Below are 21850 nucleotides of genomic sequence, written 5' to 3' on the forward strand. Positions count from 1 at the left end.
ATGGTAACGCCAGTGGTGGAAACCCTCCTGCAGAAGGTAAAAGGATCTAGGGGCAAAGCATGGGTGAGGACGACTACTTTGGCCATAAGACCTGAAGTAGTGCCATATATTCATAGGGTCGCTCACAACCTAAGGAAGGTGGCAGGCAGGTTTGGAGTCCCCCTTGTCTTTTCAGCCCCTTTTAAGCTGGCGCGGCTCTGCCCCCGCACCTCTCGTGATGCTAAAGGAAGGCAAGATTGTGGTAAGAACCACACCAAGCCGTATGCAAAATGCAATGTAGGAGCTGTGTACAAAATCCCCCTGGCGTGTGGCAAGTCCTACATAGGGCAGACTGGACGGTGCCTAAATGATCGAGCCAGGGAACATGAACAAAAGTTAACGAAAGATGAATTGGCGCACTTACCTGCACACTGCAATGCCTGTCGCTGTGCACCTCTTTTTGAGGAGATAAAAGATTCTGGGGAAAAGCCATGACCAGACTGCACGTTAACTGATGGAGGCTTATCACATAAAAAAGAAAGGCGAAGACTGTGTTAGCGATACCTCCATTAGGTTGTTTCAATCGGAAATAGATTTTTTTGATAATTGGTTGCCACGCTAAGCTGATGTGTATTCTTGTTTGCTGCGATCTGCGCATGTTCTTTTTGCCTATATATGCCCACGGGCTGCTGTGAATAAAACAGTTGAAAGTTACCGCCCATGCTGTTTATGTGTTCTCTCCCTCTGTCCCCGTCTTTATTTGCGCTCAATATGATATGCAGTAAATACCAACTAGGCCAAAGCGAAGTTCTTCTTTCCTCTAACTTGCCCCATTACATGGCTGCAGCAGGCGTACAATTCCAGTTCATCTGACATGGATATCTTCAATTGAGTGTCTGTGTAAAGTTGGCACACAGGATGCTTGATGCAAATGAGTTTGACAAGCACATTTTTTTTTCTTAAGTTCTTTATACAAACTCATGACATGTATATTTACTTTAGCATGCGATATTGGTGCGAATGCTGTTCTGTCTTCTTATTTTATTATGTCATGCTCTTGTATGTGCTAGTGACCTGTCGCGAAGACTTTACAGCTGTTGGCAGGCACTGAAATAAACAATAAGCAATAAACAGTGATAACTGCACCCACCTTTCCTTTCTTCCTCCCACACTGGTGAAATTTGTGCTGACAAGAAAAGATTCACAGAGTCAAGCCTCTTGGGTAGATCAAGGGCAACAAGGTGCTCACTCTGGTCATAAACCCTGGGACAGTGAAAAAACAAAGGATACATGCTGCATAATCTACATAAGGTGTTGGCTATCATATAAGAGACTGTGGCATGCTTCTTAACATGCATACCAATGAATTGGCAAAACAAATTGTGTGAGATGTTTCAGTTGTCTCACTACAGCTTGTGCCACAATGCTGACAGCCAAGGCACTTCTAGTAATTCACTCAGGAGAGGCAGCAATGTTGCAAATTGAAGTTCCCAATGGAACCATTCACACTGGTTTGTGTCAATTAGTGTATTGTGCACATGCTACCACATTGTGCAGATTTCCTTTATTATCACACATAAAAATGCAGTGAAACAAAATAATTTTCCAGTTGTTTATTCTGCTTTTCATTTGCTCTTCATGCCTTAGTACTGCATGCACTGACTGTCTTTGTTTCCATGTGGAGGTCCGAAGTGGTTTCCAGACAAACACCTGCCCATTGCACCAAGTGTAACTTGAGCATTGGCACAGTTCTGAATCACTCTCCCATAGGTGCCGACTACGGTAGGGCTTCGGGACTCGACACCCCTTCGAACCTTTAGGGGGGTTCACTGACTAAGCCGCCACCCCCCCTCCCCCCGGCAGTGCCAAAACCTTCCCCTCCTCCCTCTCCCTAAGTGTCATTACCAGAATTCTGTTACCCACATCATCTGAGGTCTCTTTTGAGTTGCCTTTACCATTCACTTAACATTTTCTTGTGGCTAAAAGCTTAGTGCATTATTGTCACTGTGGATGTGCACATCTTCTAATTCATACTTTCAGTTTATTTCTGCAAATCCTGACAGCAAGAGGACAAGTGCATTAGAAGCACCAGTGACGGCAGCTACCTCATCCATATCTTCTCACTACTTCAACATTTCTTTTTCTTTCAAATTTATCACTGTGAACACCATGCACAAACACAATATATTTAAATATATATACATGACAAAGCTTATTATACTTTTTCAAGAGATGGAGGTAGCCAACTAACAATTATTTCGAATGGTATGAATAATATGTTGAATAATAATATGAGCATGAATTAATATGTTGCTGTATGTTCACAGCACTTCAAATTGCTTTGTGTGCTTTTTTGAGCCTGAAAAAAACCTTCAGACTTCAGTGACCGTTTCTACAGAGTCTTTTATCAATGGCGCGTGAAACGCATGTGAATTATTTATGTCTCAGTATTGCTTCTCTGTCCAGTAGGCAATGCTAATGACTCATAAAAAGAGAGAGGAACTCCTCTAACAATTTACAACATTTATTCGGGATGGAAACATCACCACTTGCATGCAGAGGCCATAAATATGTATATAATTCACTCAGTAACCGAAATGAGGCCAAGCTGGATCCACTCGAAATCAAAATCAAGTGCAGTCATGTGCAGGAGCATTTATAGACTCACAGTTTAATAAAAGTTTTTAAAAGTGCAGCTCCAGTTTCGCTGGGAAGGCGAAGCAGTATTAAGTGATAGCGAAGTATAGAACAATCACACAAAGGAAAATTCTTACCTTATAAATCCGTGTAAGGGCTGCACCCATGTAAGAGCAGCGCTCACAACTTGACAGCCAATATTAAAAAGACATCCAACCATGAAGCAATCACGTTTGGTGCACTGATTGCAATCATGCTCAAGAGAGAATTTTCGCATGTGTCTACTAGATGGCGAGAGGAGGCGATTGCAGAAGCTTACGGTGGATTTCATACACATAGTCGGAAAAAATAGGTGAAATGGCACGGTCACATGTGAGGCTCGTCAAAATCATGACAAGAAAATGCGAATGAGTCTATACGTTAGTTATATCAGCCATATAAATTGTAGTAAACAATCCCTTACTAATTAAAATAACAAGCATAGTGTAATGCACAGACCATGTAAACCTGTAAATATCTCACTGGATGACCAGGAGCACTCACTGCTGCAATGCTAGCATTATGAAGAATGCTGGCAGTGGGGGTGAACGGTTTGTACAGCTGTGCGATTCACCGCGACTCTGCAAATTAGATTCATCATCATCTGCCTATTTTTATGTTCACTACAGGATGGCTTCTGTCAGCGATCTCCAATTACCACTTTCTCCTAGCTTAGACTACGCAATATGCAGCCCTAGGAGCACACAAAGACAGCCTGGGAAGGAAGACAGCATGGGTGAAGTTAGCAGCCATCCATACTCGCCTTTTATCATTGCACCCACCAATGAATACCAATAATTAGATACGGCCCACGGGCCGTGCAAGCATCAGCCACACACAGTCATTTCCAGCTACGGCAGGGACAAGGAGGAGACACGTTCTCTCCTTCCCAAGTGCATGTTTGATCACGACTTCCAACTAACCCGAATACTGAGCACATGGGAATATAATGCCAATCAAGCCGCCATCCTCTTTGGCATGCTTCTTCTCGCACCCATGATGCATGGGTCGCTCATTCATATGGCTTTTGGACTTTATACAGAACATCACAGCGTCGATGAGAAATAAAACGAGAAATAGAAAACATGCGTCGAGCTCACTTCTATCGCGGCTGCGGATGTTGCAATGTGCACCTGCTACAAACACAACGTGAGCACTAAAGACAAAGCTAACAGTGGGAACATTGCTTATCACTACTTTGCCAGAACCTGTCCAACTCTGAGAAAAAAACATATTTTTTACTGTATAAGCACCAGCGGAAACATAACACTAGGTGCGTGGGGAGACAGCGCATGCTGAGGGACCAGCCATCTCAGATTGCAAACTTGAACCTGGCCCAGATTACTCTAAAATAAAGTGCGCGGTCAGCGTATGTAGTACTCCTCAGACCTGCAGACAGCCAAGTGCAGTCACTACAAACTAGGAGAAAAGGTGCACTAAACTGATAAATTTGGTGTAACTGGCAGAATCTGAATCAGCATAAATGACTGATTCGGCGTAAGTGAATGATTCAGAAAGTTGTTCGCTCTCATTCTAACGGAGGGGTGCGTCTTCATGAACGTTGTGTGGCAATAAGTCTTGATAAAAGAAAGAAGTTGGGAGCTATTGCATAGCTCAGACCCTTTCTGTACTAGGGCGCCAGTTTTACAGAGAGTGCTGCTTCTACAGTAAGGTGTACATTAGGAATTCAGTTGGCAAAAGTTACCAGGTGCTAAACAAGTCATGGAGGCAGTGGGAGAAGCTTCAGGGCAGTGAGGAAGCTCCAGGGAAGTGAGGCAAGCTGCTTCAAGCAAACCATCTGTCTTAGAAAACACTGCAAGAAGTTATACAAAGGAACGAAAGTGAGGTACACAACAGCGCAGGCAGGGTGAGACCTCTTCGGTATGCAAAAATGTTTTGTTGCGCTATTTATAAAACTCCCTAGTCTATGCTGCACATTTTCCTTATTATTTTTATCCATCATATGCTTTATCAGATGTGCAATAATGTAATCCATGCTGTTCCTCTTCGCTCTCTTGTCTTTTCGCACTTTACTGCGATAGCGATTACATGGAAACTCCAGGTGCATTTCTGCCATCGCTTTGAGGTTTCGTATAAAGTCCAAGGGCAGCAAAACCATCGCCGTGCACCGTATGCTGTATGTGCGAGCGAAAGCGTGTAAGGGTGAGCTGACAAACATGGTTCAATCTCGCCTGCACGAGCAAGGAACTTGGGTTGGAAGCATGCCCTCTTCTGTCGAGCTCGAGGCAAGGGGGATCAGGCAAGGGAGGAGGGGTGCTCTTCTCCAGCGGCTGCTAGGGTGTCTCGATTTCCTCCTTGCCCACCGCACCGTACAGAGTGGAGACAACTGCGGCGTCTACTATGACGTTGAGCATGCATTTGACAGACGCCGTAGTAAACGCCTTTGGCAGACATCGTGGGAACGCGTTGCCGGCGTTCGTGAGTATTGAAAGCGATCCACAATGTGGCCAAAGTGCATGTCCACGCGGGCCTCATCTTCAAAGCAATCTGCGATGTTTGCAGAGTGCGCGTAGTACTGATAGCTTCGTATGCACTGTGCTCTCAATGTTTCGCTTGCATTGAAACAATAGATATACGAAGGTCAATTTGCTTGCTGCTGCTACGATTTCTCACTCCAGCATTTTTAAAGCAAGTTTCCGCGCTCACTGAGTGAGATGTGTTCATGTTTACCTGTGTGCGCGTGACACGGTGCTTCTCAATTTAGTTAAAACATGTTGGCTAGCTAGTTGGTTTGAATCTACAATATAATGTGTAAGCGCAACCGAACAAGGACGTAGAGAGAAGCAGACACACAAAGACAGCGCTGTCTTTGTGTGCCTCTTCCTTCCTACGTCCTCGTTCAGTCATGCTTACACATTCTATCATTCCTAATTTAGTTAGTAAGCAAATGTTTACAAGTTTATACGCCAGCTAAAGCTACTATCCTTACTTCGCATAGCTATCCACTAATTTGCTGTCACAATCAGTGCTTTGCCTTCCGGGCGAAACTGCGACTTTTTTATTAATATAGTTGCCTATTTGTGCACTTGATAATTTATTACCCTATAATCCTTTATTCCACCGCCAGTAAATAAATGAAACCAATGGTGTAAGGCATGCTTTGACAAGGAATTAAACTATTGCATTATGGAGTCACATTGGTTTATGCTAATAATTTTAATTGGAAGTTGTGTTCAAAAGTTGTATTTATTATGTCTATATATATATATATATATATATATATATATATATATATATATATATATATATATATATTATGTTTTATTTTCTCAAATGACCTTTCATCAGGAAAAAAAATCCTTGATTATATCTATGAGTATTAAGTCTTTCAAAAGGCATTACATGGCTATTATCATTAATGAATATCTGGGCTACCTAACACACACAAGAACACACATATCTTCCTGATGTGTTTAACTGAATCTGCTTGTTGTACGGCTCATCCGAGAGACACCAGTCTCTTGGTGGTGGGAGGGTAGTCAGGCTGTGAAATTGAACTGCCTCCTACCATGAGGTTTTGTAACTACTCATATTAGGCTGTCACTTCAGTGAACAATTATTCAAAGTCACAAGAAGTTTCTTCAAGTCCAACTGTAATTAAAGATATATATATATATATATATATATATATATATATATATATATATATATATATATATATATATATATATATATATATATATATATATATATATATATATATATATATTGTGGGGATGCGCGACTCTCATGCGTCCCCTGATATGTTGTTTTCCCGCTTAGCTCCCGTCTCCTGTAATCCGGCTTTGCCACGTGGCTTAGTGCCTGCGGCAGTCGGTGTGGTTGAAGCGCATTGCGAGAGATAGTGCGAGTGTGGCTCTGCTAACGTCACCTAACAGCGGGGTTACTTGGGCGCGGAAAGGAGGAGACTCTTCCTCTTTGGCTAGGGATCGGCAAGCAGCGCGGACGTTCTGCGCGTGCGCCGATCCATGCTTCTGCGAGACCGTCTCGCGAAGCCTTCGCCGGAATGAACGAACACGATCGTTCGAACGTGCCACCGTTCGCGTGACCAGGCATGAATGACCAGGCGTTGGTGTTCAGCATGGGGCGAACATATTCGCTCGTTACCCGGTCGCAGTGAATCAGACTTCCGCGATTTGTCGCGCGCCCATTGGCATATTTTGTATATAGGAACTCGGCTAGCAGGCATTAGTCTATGAAAGGTCCAATAAATGCCCTTGTGATTGTTCGCACTACTCTGTTGTCATTCCTTTGTCCCAAAAGCACGGGTGAGAACCATACAGTGTGTGTGTGCGTGTGTGTGCGTGCGTGTGTGCGTGTGGTTTGGAAAGCTGGTTTCCCCCCCTGGGAAAAATGAAAGCTTACTGCTTATGTACCGTCCCCTTGTTGCATCCTATGTCCTTTATGTTGTCTCACCACACATAGTTTCTGCATTTAGCTAAGTCAAATCGGACGTTAAAAGCCTGACTTCTCTATTTTACATGCCAGTGCAAGTGGGCAAAACATAGATAACACAAAACAGCATGCTCAAAAGCATCAATGCAAAAGACAACCGAGGAAATTTTTGGTATGGCACTGTGTTGCACGGTAAGGTTGCCTGGACTATCGCCTGCATTAGTTAGCATTCCCAACCGCAAGCACAGCCTCTACGCAGACGACATCACCCTGTGGGTCACCGGAGGCAGCGACAGGAACATCCAAGACACGCTGCAGCAAGCCATCAATGAGGTTGTTGCATACATAGAACCACATGGCCTGGAGTGCTCCCCAAAGAAATCGGACCTTCTTCTATACAAGCCTAATTGGGGAGGTCGACGTCCAGACCCTCATACCCAAGATACAACTCCACATACATCAGCAAGGCATGTCTACTTTACCAAGCATCCATATCCTTGGCTTACGCATCCAGCAAAACAGCAGAAACACGGAGACACTCAAGCAATTAAATACTCATGCACACTAAACCACTCGCCTCATTGCATGCATTGCAAATCGACATCACGGCATGAAAGAAAACAAGCTGATACGCCTGGTAACCACCTACCCTCTGAGCAGGATTCACTATGTTGCCCCGTACCTTAGCCTCAGTGCAACTGACAAGCTTACGCTCAATACCATGATCAAGAGGGCCTATAAATGAGCCCTACATCTTCCCATTTCCACGTATAACAGAAAACTGGACACCCTCGGCATTCACAACACCACAGACAAGCTTATTGAAGCACAGTGTATTTGCCAATATGAACAACTTACCAATTCCACTACAGGCAGGCACATTCTAAGCACCCTAGGGATAACGTACACCACCCAATTCGAACCAAAAATACCCGTCCCTCCGAACATTCCCGCTTAGCTAGTTATCCCACCCATACCTCGCAATATGCACCCTGAACACAATCAGGAGCAACGTGCAGAGACAGCTAAACGATTACAAAAGCGCTATGACAAGCCGCAGAAGTAGCCTACATGGACACAGCGGAATACCCCAACCAGAACGCCATGGCAGTTGTCGTAGTCGCTGGCTCGTAGTACCACCTCACCGTGACCGCGTTTATACTTACCACTCAACCCGAAGAAGGAGAAGAAACGGCCATTGCTTTGGCCTACGCCTCTACCAATGCACACTGCATCATCAGCGATTCAAAAATGGCCATTCACAACTACACTAGAGGACTGATACCATTCCAAGCGCAGTAGATACTCTTCAGCATTCTTCCCCCAAGGCAACGCCACATCCAGATCATCTGGGCCCCTGGTCACTCGGGTCTGGCTAGAAACGAAGCCGCCCACGATGCTGCCCAAGCTCTGGCATACCAGGCGCATCATCCTTCTCCTGCCTCTCCCGATCCTTACCAGCCCTCTGTTCTGCATCACGGTCACGTGCAGGACCAAATGGTCACGGTAGTGTAAGCGCAGAGTGTAAGCGCACACTACCCCCTAGCACACAAAACACTCAATAAATCTCAATCCGCCAGTTGGAGACTACTTCAGATGCAAACTTTCCCAAACCCCATGCTATACAACTGCATTTATCCCGATGCATACTCCCCACTGTACAAAGCGTGCGAGGCCCATGCTGACCTCGATCACATTATCTGGCAATGCCCCAAAACCTCACCCACCAACACCCACCCCACTAACACTACACACATCATAACTGTGACTGAGCAGTGGGAGACTTTGCTGCTCAGCTTGGACCCAGAAGAGCAGCTCTGGGACGTTCGGATGGCCGAAGACGATGCCAGAAAGCAAGGACTGGCTGCCATCTGAGGAAGGGGGGGGACTGAGGGTTAGTGTCCCAACCCTCACCACCCCTGGAACCCATGAAGGACACAATAAAGTTTTATCTCTTGCCAAAGTTGTGCATACTTAAACAGAGTGCAAAATAAACTTACTGAACATTGGACACCTTACATGCTGGCTTCTCTCCAGTTCCAGACAAAAACTCCGGTCTTCGTAATAATTGTTCCTCTGTGACCTAAGTGGCATTCAAAAAGAAACTGACGACAATGGTCCAAACTTGCACTCAATGATTTAATGAAAATTCAGCCATCAAGTTGACCTGTTTAAAGTGAAGCTTTCTAAATCTACTAGGGGACACAAGGTACCACTGGTCATCCACCAACGGCAGCAGAGTCACTGACGCAGAAGGCATTAAACAAGCTAATCACCTCAGAGCCACTAAAATTTCTCATCCTTAAAAGGCTCCTCACCAAGTTTTGTCATTGCAAACAGACAAGCATGGTATGTATATCAAGCACTGATGATCGTGTCTGAAAAGTATCAAAGCAATGCTGGGTGCAAAAACTTCAAATGTTGAATGCAAGTCCATGTGCCTTTTCTCTCAGCAAAGCCTTGCTTCCTGCTAGAGAATCAAGGTCACATGCATAAACACCTTTATGAAAGATGCACTGCCTGCAGCATTACTAATTATGGCAGGTGACTTTGCTAAGTCCTCCAATGTAGAATGTGCAAAATGACCACTGGAAGCGCGTCGCACTGTGAAAGCCAACGAGAAGAAAAAAAAAATGACGGCAGGGATCACAATGTGACCGTGATGTGGCCCCTTGGCTCCAGTATGATAGAAGGCAGAGAAGGAATGCTGCTTACAGGTGCTAGTAGAGGTAAAGAAGATTCTCTATAATGGTAGTGAAGATTGCCTCCTGCCAGCCCCTCATGGAAATGAAACAATTCAATTTGTCCTCTAATAATGAGCCAATTTGAAAATCTTTTGCAGTAAAATGTTCCCTACACAGCACTTTACAAGTTGCAGTGCGCAGCCAAAGTTTTCAATAACGCCTGATGAGGAGCCCTTTAAGGTTTTTTAATATCTGCACTATGACTAGCACTTTGTTGTTAACTCTGCCTGTGTTCTTAGTTTATGGACTGCCATATTTTTGCCCTCAATTTAACAGAGCAGCACACACTGTAGTGCACCCCACTTATTATATATCATGGAGGAGCCAGTTCTGAGTGATTTCTTGGCTCTTTTGCACTCTTTAGGTTGGAAGCGCAGGTCATGCTACTGTCACACAACCTTTCTGTAGCATATAACATGGCGCTGCCCATCTTGACTATTGGCACGTGGACGGTGTGGGGTTTCTGGCTCGAGCAGCGTTTTTCGGGCTCTCGCGATGGTTGTGTGGAGGCCATTGCGTTGTGTTGCCAGGGGCTCCGTGTCCCTCTCCTCCTTGCCTGGACGGGGTGGCAGCGGGTCATAAAACACTGTCGCTCTGCTGTCATCCCGCCCACGCGAAGGTCAGCAGGCTTTCCCCATTGGCCGAAATTTTGGCGGGATTCGGGCCCTGCTTGCGTGCACTCCGGGTAAGGGCGCGCAAGATGGGGCCCAGGGAGACCACATCGAGGCGTCGGAAGGTGCGTACATGTTCCTCTCTGCTGGCGGCGGCCTCCTTTGTCCGCCGCCGGCCGATGGTTACTTCGGCTCGTCGGGGTCCCGGCCTCGCCGGGCGCGCGCGCACTCTTCCGTCGTCTCGATGTCCTGAGGCAGCGTCTGCCGATCGTGCCCCCGTCTGCTCGTCTGTCGTTTCTCTCTATTTCCCTTTTCTCTGCTGTGGGGCGCACGAAGGCAGGCGCTGACCGAAGGATAGGCAAATTCTTACTGCTGGGGGTTCTTTGTTCTTTGTTCTCTCTCTGTCGCGGTGCGCCATTCTAGCGGCCACCGGCGACCATTCGGCCATGTTTTGTCTAATCAGATTCATATTCGGGCGTGATGTTAAAACGTGTGTTTGTATTGACTCCCAGTTTAATAAATGTACTTTCTGTCTTCTCGAGAGCTTTGCCTAGGGTCTCCCTTGCTGCGCGCGCGCAGTCTCGCCTTCCCCTAAGCTGTGGGGCCGGCGGGGCGCGTACGCGCGCAGCTGCGCGTCGGCACACGGAGCGGGCTGGAGTAGGCGCGGACGCGCGGTGCACTGCGCGCGCGGCGGCTCGGAGTGCTCGAACCCGCGGTGGTGGTCGTCCGGCGCGCCGTGAGTGTCGCGGGCGAACACCACAACGGGCATGTCTGTCTGCCACTTCTTATGCCAGTCAAGCTGGCAGACAGACAAGGAGACAAGTTGAGAGCCTATATACAGTTGTTGTGACATAATGACAAATGGGCTAAATTCCTAAACCTTCTGGTGAACAAACTGCATCTATGAACACTAGTTCATCCCCACTGTGCAGTACTACTGCAGTAAGGATTGCAGTGACAAAGAAAAGAAGATTAACTGCATATTCCTGTGTACACATCCCTTTGCTATGACAAAGCTTGCCTGATGCTACACTTTTTTTTAGTTTGACTTGTGCAAGCTGCGAGGCGGATAGATGTTATTTTGCACTCACACAGTGCGAGTTCATGCAGTGCTGTCAAGAACTGGTGCAGAAGGTACAGCCAAGTAAGAGGTACGTTTACCAGGCCCAACTTACTGCAGTGTTGAGTACATTCTGTTGCCTACATCAGTGAAACAATTAAAATGGCACAGCTCACCCAGACATCTAAATAGTTTCGTGCTATGCTTTTCTAGCACTGTAGTATAGGACATCGAGATTAACCCCACCAAACACACATGCCATTCCACATCAATGAAAATGAAATCAGCTTGTACATCTTTTTGTGAACATGAAGAGTATGCTCACAAAAAAAAGCTATATGTTGAATAAGTTCTTTAGTATACTAATGAATAAATTAGCAATTGGTTTGCTGAACTATTCGCAAGTGGAAAACTTGCTTCGGCTCGTGAAAAATGCTACTATGGGCTTTGCATCAAGTTTACGTCAGATTTTTTAGGTGTCAAACTTAGCATATCAAAAATTAATGTTGGCCTCAGCGGAGTAAAGCAACACAACACTAATAAAAAAGCCATAGTTGTCATGATGCTTGCTGTTGGTTTCCAAATGCACACTCAGCTATTGTAAAGAGTAATGCAAGACACTTAGCACCTACATATACTGAAACAGAAAGCTTAACAAAATAAAAGTGCACTCACTGAACATCTTGAAAATGCTGCCACTGAGACTTTGTCCAAGTGCTGGCCACAGTACTTGCAGCGCGCCATGCTAGAGACAGAAAGTGATGATCAAGGCAAGGGAATGTCATACTACACTTTCGAATAGTGCTGCCATTACTGCGTAATGAGCAGCAAAAAATCGATAACTGCATCCCATATTACACTCACAAAAATCGGCCAAGGACATCTGATGTGCAAATGCAGGCCAAGTAGCAGTAGAAGATGAATTCTTCCTTGAAAGCATCGTAACATACCAGAGTAATATGCAGTGGCCTAGTTGGTTCACAATAAGACTACAGCACAAACAGAACAAATACAAAGGCACAGAGGAAACATTTATCGACACTGTAAAATGCAAACTCGCCCATTCATCAATACTTGTGAACCAGTGCGAGGCATGCGAAATGTCACAAATAGGGCATGACTGTCTCTGTGCACCTTTGGTAAACTTGTCAAGCAAAGAATATTAGCCTTTAGGTGAAGAGTATGCGTGGCTCAGTGCCATGGTTATGCTCTTAGAACAAAAACAGCACTAGTGCGGTTGGACCTGTTGCCTGATAGCTGCTATGTGGGATTTGTGCAAGGTATCTTGGTAGCGTAGAGGTTTTGAGAGGTCTTGCAGAGGTATTGAAGAGGCCTTGAAGAGGTTCTTTAGACGTCTTGAAGAGGTCTTCTTTTCATTTTGGTTTCTGTCTCGGGTTTTGTTGCCTGTCGTTTTCTACTTGTGGGCTCCAGTATAGGCATGCAGTTACGAAACCAAGTTTAATAAAGCCAGTGATTTCTATGTCCAGTTTTTGTTGGTGCCCATTTTGTTCCTGCCTTGAAATCTTATTCGTTGCATAGCCTGTACTACAAGCATGTCCTGTCATGTTCCAAGCTGTTTTGTGGTGTACTGTAGATGCACAGCTAAATCACAATTTTCTTGTGCGGAAGCTCTTGTAATGATTATTTTCCTGTGATGTTATTCATTTCTGATCACCAATCCCACTAAGTGGCCAATCCTGGCGATACTGGGGGTGTGGCTTGTACAAGCCAATAATGAAGGGCAAGAATAATGGAGAAAAGAGAAAAATACAGGTTAAGACAACAGTGGTTGACCTCAAAGAAAAACAAGGCCCTCCGGAGTGGATCAGTGTACCATGTGGTTTGTTATTCCATGTTTTTTATTCGGGAGAAAGGAGAGGGTCCCCCAGGAAACCTTGCCTATCTTTCTTCGATGTCAACTGCTGCTGAGTAAACTTAAACACACTTACACCACCTTACCCTGCTTTAGTACCACCTTACTTTTACATAAAGCCCTTTACTCAACCTTTACTTTCTTTTTACAGTGCACACCTTCAGGATTGGCCCCCATTTTTAGACTGCACTAACTTCAGGATCAGTGCACTTTTTCATTAAGTCACACTCTTGGTTCTGGTTTTAGGCAAGTGCAGTTGCAAACAAGCATATCTGAGTTTCATTACGGCCCGTTTTTGCTAATTATGCATTATAACTGCTCTGTGCATAGCTCTATGTTAACTTGGTGCATCATTTTCATTTCAAGTTTCATTTCTATGCCTTTTTCGTAGTCCTATGTGCACTGGAAGGCCTCAAATCATCCCATTTATGAGGTGAAAGTGGTTAGATACCCAGATCCCACGAAACCCAAATCAATCTGAACTCGCCAAAGAAGACCTTGTCTTCAAAATGAAAAGAACCTTACGGAAAATACAGCTCTTGCATTACACTCTAATGCAGTATTCTCTGACTGGGCACAAACAGTCCCATTTTCTCGGCTGACTGTAAGTGATGAGGAGGTGCAGCTTTTCCAGTTACAAAAGCAACGAGTATAAAAGAATGCACTAGCACATGGAAAGCAAGAGGCTTGGCAGTAATCACAGTGGCTCTGTATAACTAATCCTGCTCAGACCTGCTACAAGATTATCTTTGCCCTTGAGACTTGTACGCCTAATAAAATTAATGATAAGATGCAATTGTTTGAGTACACTATTGCAAAAACAAGCACCAACTTCAATCTAGTTTATGCTATACATGTCTGCAACAAGAATAGATTGCCAACTAGCCCAATGTGCCACCTTTCTAAGCTACAGTTCCTGTTTTTCAAGCTCATCATCATCATCCTCCTCATCCTGGTTATGCCCATTGCAGGGCAAAGGCCTCTCCTATACTTCTCCAACTACCCCGATCATGTTCTCCCTGCAAACTCCTTAATCTCATCTGCCCACCTAACTTTCTGCCGCCTCCCGCTACGCTTCCCTTCCCTTGGAATCCAGTCCGTAACCCTTAATGACCATCAGCTATCTTCCCTGCTCATTACATGCCCTGCCCATGCCAATTTATTTTTCTTCACTTCAACTAAGATGTCATTAACTCACGTATGTTCCCTCACCAAATTTGCTCTTTTCTTATCCCTTAACGTTACACCTATCATTCTTCTTTCCATAGCTTGTTGCATCCTCAATTTAAGTAGAACCCTTTTCGTAAGCCTCCAGGTTTCTGCACCATAGGTGAGTACTGGTCCTTTTAAGCTCAGAAAAAAAATAAAAAATAAAAAAATTGGCAGAGACACATAAGACTGCTTACGTGTGGGAATGCGAAAGCATTATAGTCCCCTTGGTGAAATGCGCGTTCTTTGTGCATGCAAGCTCTTGCTTGCATTCTAACTGTGCCTCAGTAAGACCAAATGAAAACACGCCAAGCATCTCAACGCGATCACTTGGCCATGAGGGGTTTAACCCCAAGGAACGCTCAATGGCGTTTATTTGGATATTAATACTTTTTTATTTTAGATACTCATTTAAACATTTCCCATTGATTGTGCCATCATGTCCCCAATGATTCATACACTAGGGCACACTTCTCGACACGATGTGTGCAATGACGCATGCACTAGGCACAGCTTTGGTCAACCAGAAGTGCAGAGCCACCATGGAATCAGGGAACCATGCTCCTTCCTCTCACACCCCAGAGGCCCGGATTCAATTCCCACCTAGACCGAAATTTACCACAGTTTCCTTTCAAAGCCGTTGATTTACTTTGTTTACAGGAACCTCCACGAGAAATTTGATGTCCATCCGAGCACCTTTGACATGTTTTTACTGTTTGTGCCGTCATTCATTTTTGATACCATTGCTCGGTGGCAATGCCAACAAAGTCAGATTTTCACATAATGGGGCATATATAATGCTTTTGCATTTAAAAAAAATTGGCCTCAGCTGTAAGTGAGTGCTTTTGTTTGTGTTTCCTTCTCCTGTTTCTTGCTTCTCAGTATACATCTCTGTAACAGGATTGTATTTTCAGCTAGCTCAATCTGCCATTCTTCTATCTCTAAGTAGTATTATCTCTATGTCCCATGCTCCTTGAATGCTGACATCATGCCAGTCGCTTCAGCAAGGCATCATGCTGCTTATTCTACTGACCTCTACACACTTCAATCATTTTGATCATGTGAGAGTGACTAATGGATAATATGTCCCTGTCTGTAGATAGGCTGGTTGATAGCACCTCAAATCTAAACATGAACTAGAGGCACTGTAATGGTGGACTTTGGATGTATTTTGAGCACTTGAACATATTTTATGTGCACCAAATTTATCACTCTAGCATTTCTGTATTTTGCCCAGCTGTTACAGCCACTATCAAATTTTTACTCAGTAGCCAAACATTATAACCATTCTACTTAAAAAGTGTATACAGTCATGTGCAATACTAGCTGCAACACAGTGCTCGAGTAAGCGGCAAAGACATACGAAAAATTGGTTTCATAAATACTAGTAATCAGAATGTTATTTATTTCTCCAAGTAGATCATCATGCCAACAACAATATATGTGCTGCACATAAATGCAAAGCTCAAAGTGCTTGCCTCAAGCAAAATATTTAGTAGCATTGGCGACCTTTGCTTGCATCAGGAGTAACTGTACACCTTGTTGAAAAAGAGCTAAGGCCAGCTACCCACTGCCAACAACTGCTGACTGACCGTTACTTTTTCGCAATAGGCCATACCTGCACAAGTGTTCATATATTAAACTAGTATTTATGACAAAAACCTTAACTGGACATAAACAATAAATCTCCAACTGAAATGGCAGAACATAAAATTAATGCTTTTCATTTTCACCTCTGCGAAATGACATAGTAAAACAACTGCCGACGTCCAAAATGTCCCACTTGCATCATTAGCTATGGGGAATGTGGCAGTGGAAGGTTCTGGACTAATCATTTGATCATTTTATTTCTTCGGTGCACGTTTAAACTTAACCATAGAAATGTTATTGCATTTCCCTACTATCACAACATCCTATGTGCCAGTATAAAAGAAACCATCCAACTGCTGCTGCAGCAATCATTGCAGCAGCTGCGAGAGTTCAAACTTCATATGCCAATATTTTTCAAGTGGCTCTTGTGTGAATGTCAATGTGAAATTACACTTTTTGACCTGAATGCAAAAACAAGGACTGTAGACTGTCTTGAATGTATGTACTTTCATATCTGCACCCAAGACACCATACATGCTTATTTCCACCGCTTACTTGATAATGAAAGGTTGTTTTGTTTTATGCTGCACCAGCAGCACAGCCAAAGCACATTAAAGAAAGCAAGAGGCACTGATTCGTATGACAGAAAATATTAAGGGCCAAAAGATGGGAAACAAAAGATGAATTGTAGGGCAGTAACGATTGCATCAACAAGGCCAACAGGGTAAATATACATCTGAAGCAACCAACCAACTAGCAACTTAACCAGTGTCCAATTTCTCTGAAGTAATTCTAAGAATAGTAATTTTGCATAACATGTTTCATCTCTGGTTTAGGGTCCAAGTCATGTTGGCGATACTGAGATCGTAACACATACTTTCAAAGTTCTCCATGAAGAGAAAACATGACCTGAAGATGGCAGGTAGTGTTCTGGCACATAGAGAGCCTGGTCTCTCAACAATGTATCTACAGTACATATCGTATAGTTAACCCTCAATACAGTTAATCACAAGAAAAGCCAGAAAATATACAGAAACAGTTAAATGCTGCACTTCCAGAAATATGCATACATTTTAATAAGAACACTATATTGTGCAACATTGCATACAGTGGAATCTCGTTAATTTGACCTTTATTGGGCTGCAAGATTTGGTCAAATTACCCAAAAGGGTTGAACACATGGCGCAAAATGAACAAATTCAAATCTTTTTTATTGCTTGGAGTAGTCTTTAATGTCTTTTTGTTTCCTGCCCCTGAAGTGTGATGCCACCAGCATGAGGCAAAGAGTGCGGACATGTTTAAGCACTGCTTCAGTGACACTACACAAAAGCAGAAATGGAACCGTTCACAGGCATTAAAAATAAAAGTAAACAAAGAAATTATGCAGATCCCACATATATTTTGGAATCTATGTGAAGCAAAGCTTTCGTGAAGCAGTTAATGAAATGTTATGAATTGCCATTTCATTCCTGCATCTTCACCTTAAAGGAAGCTGCTGTGCACGCACGTGCTCTTGGACACCTGTGCTATGCAATGCGATGACTCTTGTATCTGCTTGTATTTCTTCGTTTATCCGTATTTTAAATCTACCCTCTGCTTCTTGGCCGACTCAGCACTGTGGATATGTGCTATATTAAGGAAACCATAATCATCATGAGCATGCAGCAATCGTATGAAAGAGCTACTGGTTGGCGTGGACATGATACATACCACCCACTTCTTGGCCAGTCCCTCATTGTGGCATGCGCCATAGTGTAAAAATCATCAGGGTGTCTACCAATTGACATTTCCAAATTCCCCGAGTGTCTTTGCAACTTTCTCTGAGTGACGCAGAACTATGTTTTATGTCAAGACGGGTAACCATGTCGCCCAATGCTGTCACTCTCTAGCAAGCATGTGAAAAAATTATAAAAAATGAGTTAATCCAATTTGAATACTAAGGAGTAGTGTTTATTTTATTCAAAAAGAGAATAGAAGGGAGGGGCTAGTAAAATGCACAGCAAATAAAATGTCTTCGAAAAAGAATTGTAAATCAAGTTGGACATTCTCAAACACGGATAAAAAGAAGTATTTTCGAATATGAGCTATTTCTATCAACTGATAGCAAGCTCAGTGGTATGAGGCCCAAACTTTGTTATAATTGAGGTTCTTTCACAACAGCTCGTAAGTCAACCTCAATTGACCTGACATACTCTCAGCCCGCATACGACGCCTCAGTGTTGTGCTTCACTGCTATAAAGAGTTTATTTTGGTTTGTATGAGGGACACCTGCATCTCGGCGTCAGCCGAAACATTGTTTTTTGAGCTCAAGCTCCTTCAAAGCGGCCGCAGCCCGCTTCCTTTCCCGTTCATTCCTCAATGCATAGGTGCTTTCTGTTCTTATCGTTCTTCCACCACTTGTTCGCCCCACGGACCATTTGAAGCATCTTCTTGGTCCCTAGGGGCCGCGAAAACGTCAGAAAAATCTGCCAGTTGGAAAAGTGAATGCATATCTTTTACTGCCCGTAAGGGCTCAAACCGCCACAGGCACATTTGAAAAAGCTCTGTAGACCTCTCAGTACACTTATTAGGCGTATTGGTGCTCATACTGTGACAGGAGATACTGGGTGCACGTGTGTATAATTAAGGAATACAGACTGTGTCCCCTGGCAATTGCCCCTTCCCATGCTTGTTATGCTTCACAGCAATACTTTTGCGTATGCCTCACCAAGTACCATTTCTGTACCGCGGCGAAACTGACTTTCGGGAACCGGGGTTATGCAACGCACAGTGCTTTGCAACGCACATGGCGTGCAATGGTAAGAAGCTTAATAGCAAACAGCTAAGCAGTTAGACCTAGCGTTGCCGTAGTGGTGGCTATGGCTTCCAGCAGATCTGTGGGTGCGAACGCCGGTTCCAGGTGGTGAGGTAATCAAAACGGCAGCGGTAGTGGCTTTGATTGATTGATTTGATTGATCTGCGGTCACAGCAAAAGGTCTAGAAAATTGGACGGCGAAGGGTTCTTGCATGCAAAATTTCAGACGTTCTGATACCGTGATTCTATAGGGTACGTGGTGGTGGCGCAAAGCCGTCCGAATTATCGGGCATCTGGAAAGTCAGTCGTTGACTGTACACTGGCAACTCCTCTAGCCGACAACAGGGCGTCAAAGACAATCCATTAAGATTCCTGTCTATTACTCGAGCCAGGATTACCACGACTTTCGACCCTTTCAACAAAATTACCGCTAATTTTCCTCGATAGAAGCACAAATTCCCCGAGTTTTCCCCGAGTTTCTCCAGACTACTCAAAATCCCTGAGAATTCCTGGTATTCCCGGTTGGTAGACACCCTGATCATTCTTGTAATCAACATATGGGAATGATCTGAAAGAGTTAGTTGGCATTGGCATGATGGAAGTATACATGTGATTGTGGCCTAATCGGGCTGGAGGGCTGAGGTTAAAATCCTGCCACCAGAATGAAGCAATTTACTCGGCGAGAATTTGACTCGCGACCAACCGAGCCAGGTGAAACCACAGGACAGTAGGCAATGAAAGCTTTGTGTTAAAACAGCTTCACACCTAGGAAAGCAGTAGCACCAAATGCTGAATTTCTTGTGCTTTCAAGGTTTTAGTAACCGCTGCGTGCAGGAGACGACACCAGTGGGAGCCGGTGGGGGGTCGAATTAACCAAAGGGGCATGCTTTGGAGTTCAAACTAAATGAGTTTTCGCTCTAATGCAAGGCACGGTTTTTTATCACAGCTTTCCAATGTATTTGAATTAAGCAAGAACTTGAAATAACCAATGTCAAATTAATGAGAGTCGACTGTAATTGCAAATTAGTGCTCGGTAAACAAAGCGGTGCATAACTGTAGGAGCTAATATAGTGTCAAAATATATGGTACAGGCCATTTAACAAAGGCAGTAAGCAAACTGCCCCTTTTAGTGCCTCTAACCTGCACAGTGCCCTGTAGAAATGAAGCTACATAATGATGAAGCAAGAAACCACAGTTGCTGCAGTTTTGAGCTCATAGGGCTACAGTGTGTGTCGAAGAAGCACACAACACTGGAGTGCGCTCAATTCCTCTTTATTTGAAACTGCACAATATACAAAAGCAAGATATGCAGCACACAGGCCTGCAGCGAAACCTAGCAATCTGACCCACTTGGGAGCAGCTAACCAAAACAGGGGAGCCTTTTTGGCTGCACTAAATCTTGAGACTTTGATGGGCTAGCTTGGCCCTTCCCTCGTGATACCTTTTTTCATTTTTATTTCTCTCCTCTTTTCTAATCGGGTGCAACTAATAACTGCCCATATACACTAAAGGTACCCTATCACGAACACTCAATGTGCTTTTTCACATCTAGCAAGACATACAAAGATGGAGCATAACATGCCGCAACCATCTCTGCAGCAACCTAATGAATGATAATACATTCACGATGCTGCCAGTTTAAAAAAAAAAAGTATTGTGTCATTTTTACATGTGCCATATAGACATAAATGCACATATTTGCACTTTACAACCTGACCACAAAATTGCTTCCAACATAATAATGAATTAGGCACACTGATGATGCTGCACTGCCTGTATACTCACTGCTCTACTATGTCACTGTACACTGCAATAATTTCCAGCCCCACCAACACCCATCAAACTCTCAGTGTATTCTCTTTCTCCTTGTTTGTCAGATGGCAGTGATGAATTTCAGTTTACACACACAGGTGTGCGATGCCTTGCCTTAACTTTGCTCTTGTTTACAATGCCAGAGAGAGTCTAAAGAAAACATTGAAGAATAATGTTTGCAATCAAACTTGTGCGTGCTTCTTTTTGTGTGTGTGTCAGGTTGTGGAGGTTTAGATTAAGCTCCACAACCTGACAAGTTGACGAAACAGATGTACAATGTTCACAATGATGTTGCACCAACAAAGTAGATGTAGCCAGTCAGTCCTTTCAGTACACCTCTCGCCCAATGTTAAGAATGACATAGGAAAGTTGACCAATTGTTCACGAACCTTAGAGGATTGCACAGACTTATCAGGGAAGTGATAACGAAAATGATGTGCTTTCAAACATTATATTAAATACAATATGAAGTTAATTGATGCTTCTGCTTGGCAATGTAAGAAAGGAAGTTGGGCGACCCGCAATAAGTGCCTTTCCGAACCTGCTTCCGTTTTTGATAGCACTTGACAAGAAAAGCATCTGTACAGTAGCAAGTGTGTGCAACAACTGAAAAATCAATTCGCAGTGCATTATTTTCAGCCTTATTAAAAAGCTTCAAACCTATGTCTAGAAGAAGCACTGCACTGTACAGTACAAGAGAGGTTTAGTATGTATAGTATTCTATTTACTATTTTAGTACTTTACTATTTTACTATTTTAATATTTATCAACTGCTCTAGTCTGTATAGCAGAAACTAAACTCATTCTGTGTCCATTTATCAACAAAAGAATTTACAGAAACAGCCACGTCTTTGCACCACTCTACGTGCAAGAGACATGAAAACCAAGAAGATGTTCTGGTGCTCTGTCAGAAACCACGAAACCTACAAGAGCCTCAGCAGATTACTTGGTTGTAAACAGTTCACAGCTGGTGAAGTTATACCACTCCAAGCTATAGAACCACTACAAAGCTTCACCAGTTTGCCGATTCAGCATTCTCGGCATGGGAAATTGAACAGGTACGCCAGCTTTAATGTGAAGACTACA

General features: G+C 43.8%; 1 protein-coding gene across 3 annotated transcripts in view; it reads right to left on the reverse strand.

The window, feature by feature from the left end:
- LOC135896956 (DNA (cytosine-5)-methyltransferase PliMCI-like) overlaps positions 1–21850 on the reverse strand; it is a 186984-nt gene that overhangs the window by 134238 nt on the left and 30896 nt on the right. For all 3 annotated transcript variants that reach the window (XM_065425518.2, XM_065425527.2, XM_065425510.2), the window contains exons 7-9: positions 12162–12231; positions 9072–9154; positions 1130–1242 (exon numbers count right to left, since the gene is read on the reverse strand). In XM_065425518.2, the coding sequence (XP_065281590.2) occupies positions 1130–1242; positions 9072–9154; positions 12162–12231 (266 nt within the window). The remainder of the gene's footprint in view (positions 1–1129; positions 1243–9071; positions 9155–12161; positions 12232–21850) is intronic.

Source organism: Dermacentor albipictus, chromosome 1, assembly GCF_038994185.2.
Source record: "Dermacentor albipictus isolate Rhodes 1998 colony chromosome 1, USDA_Dalb.pri_finalv2, whole genome shotgun sequence".
NCBI classification, from domain to species: domain Eukaryota; kingdom Metazoa; phylum Arthropoda; class Arachnida; order Ixodida; family Ixodidae; genus Dermacentor; species Dermacentor albipictus.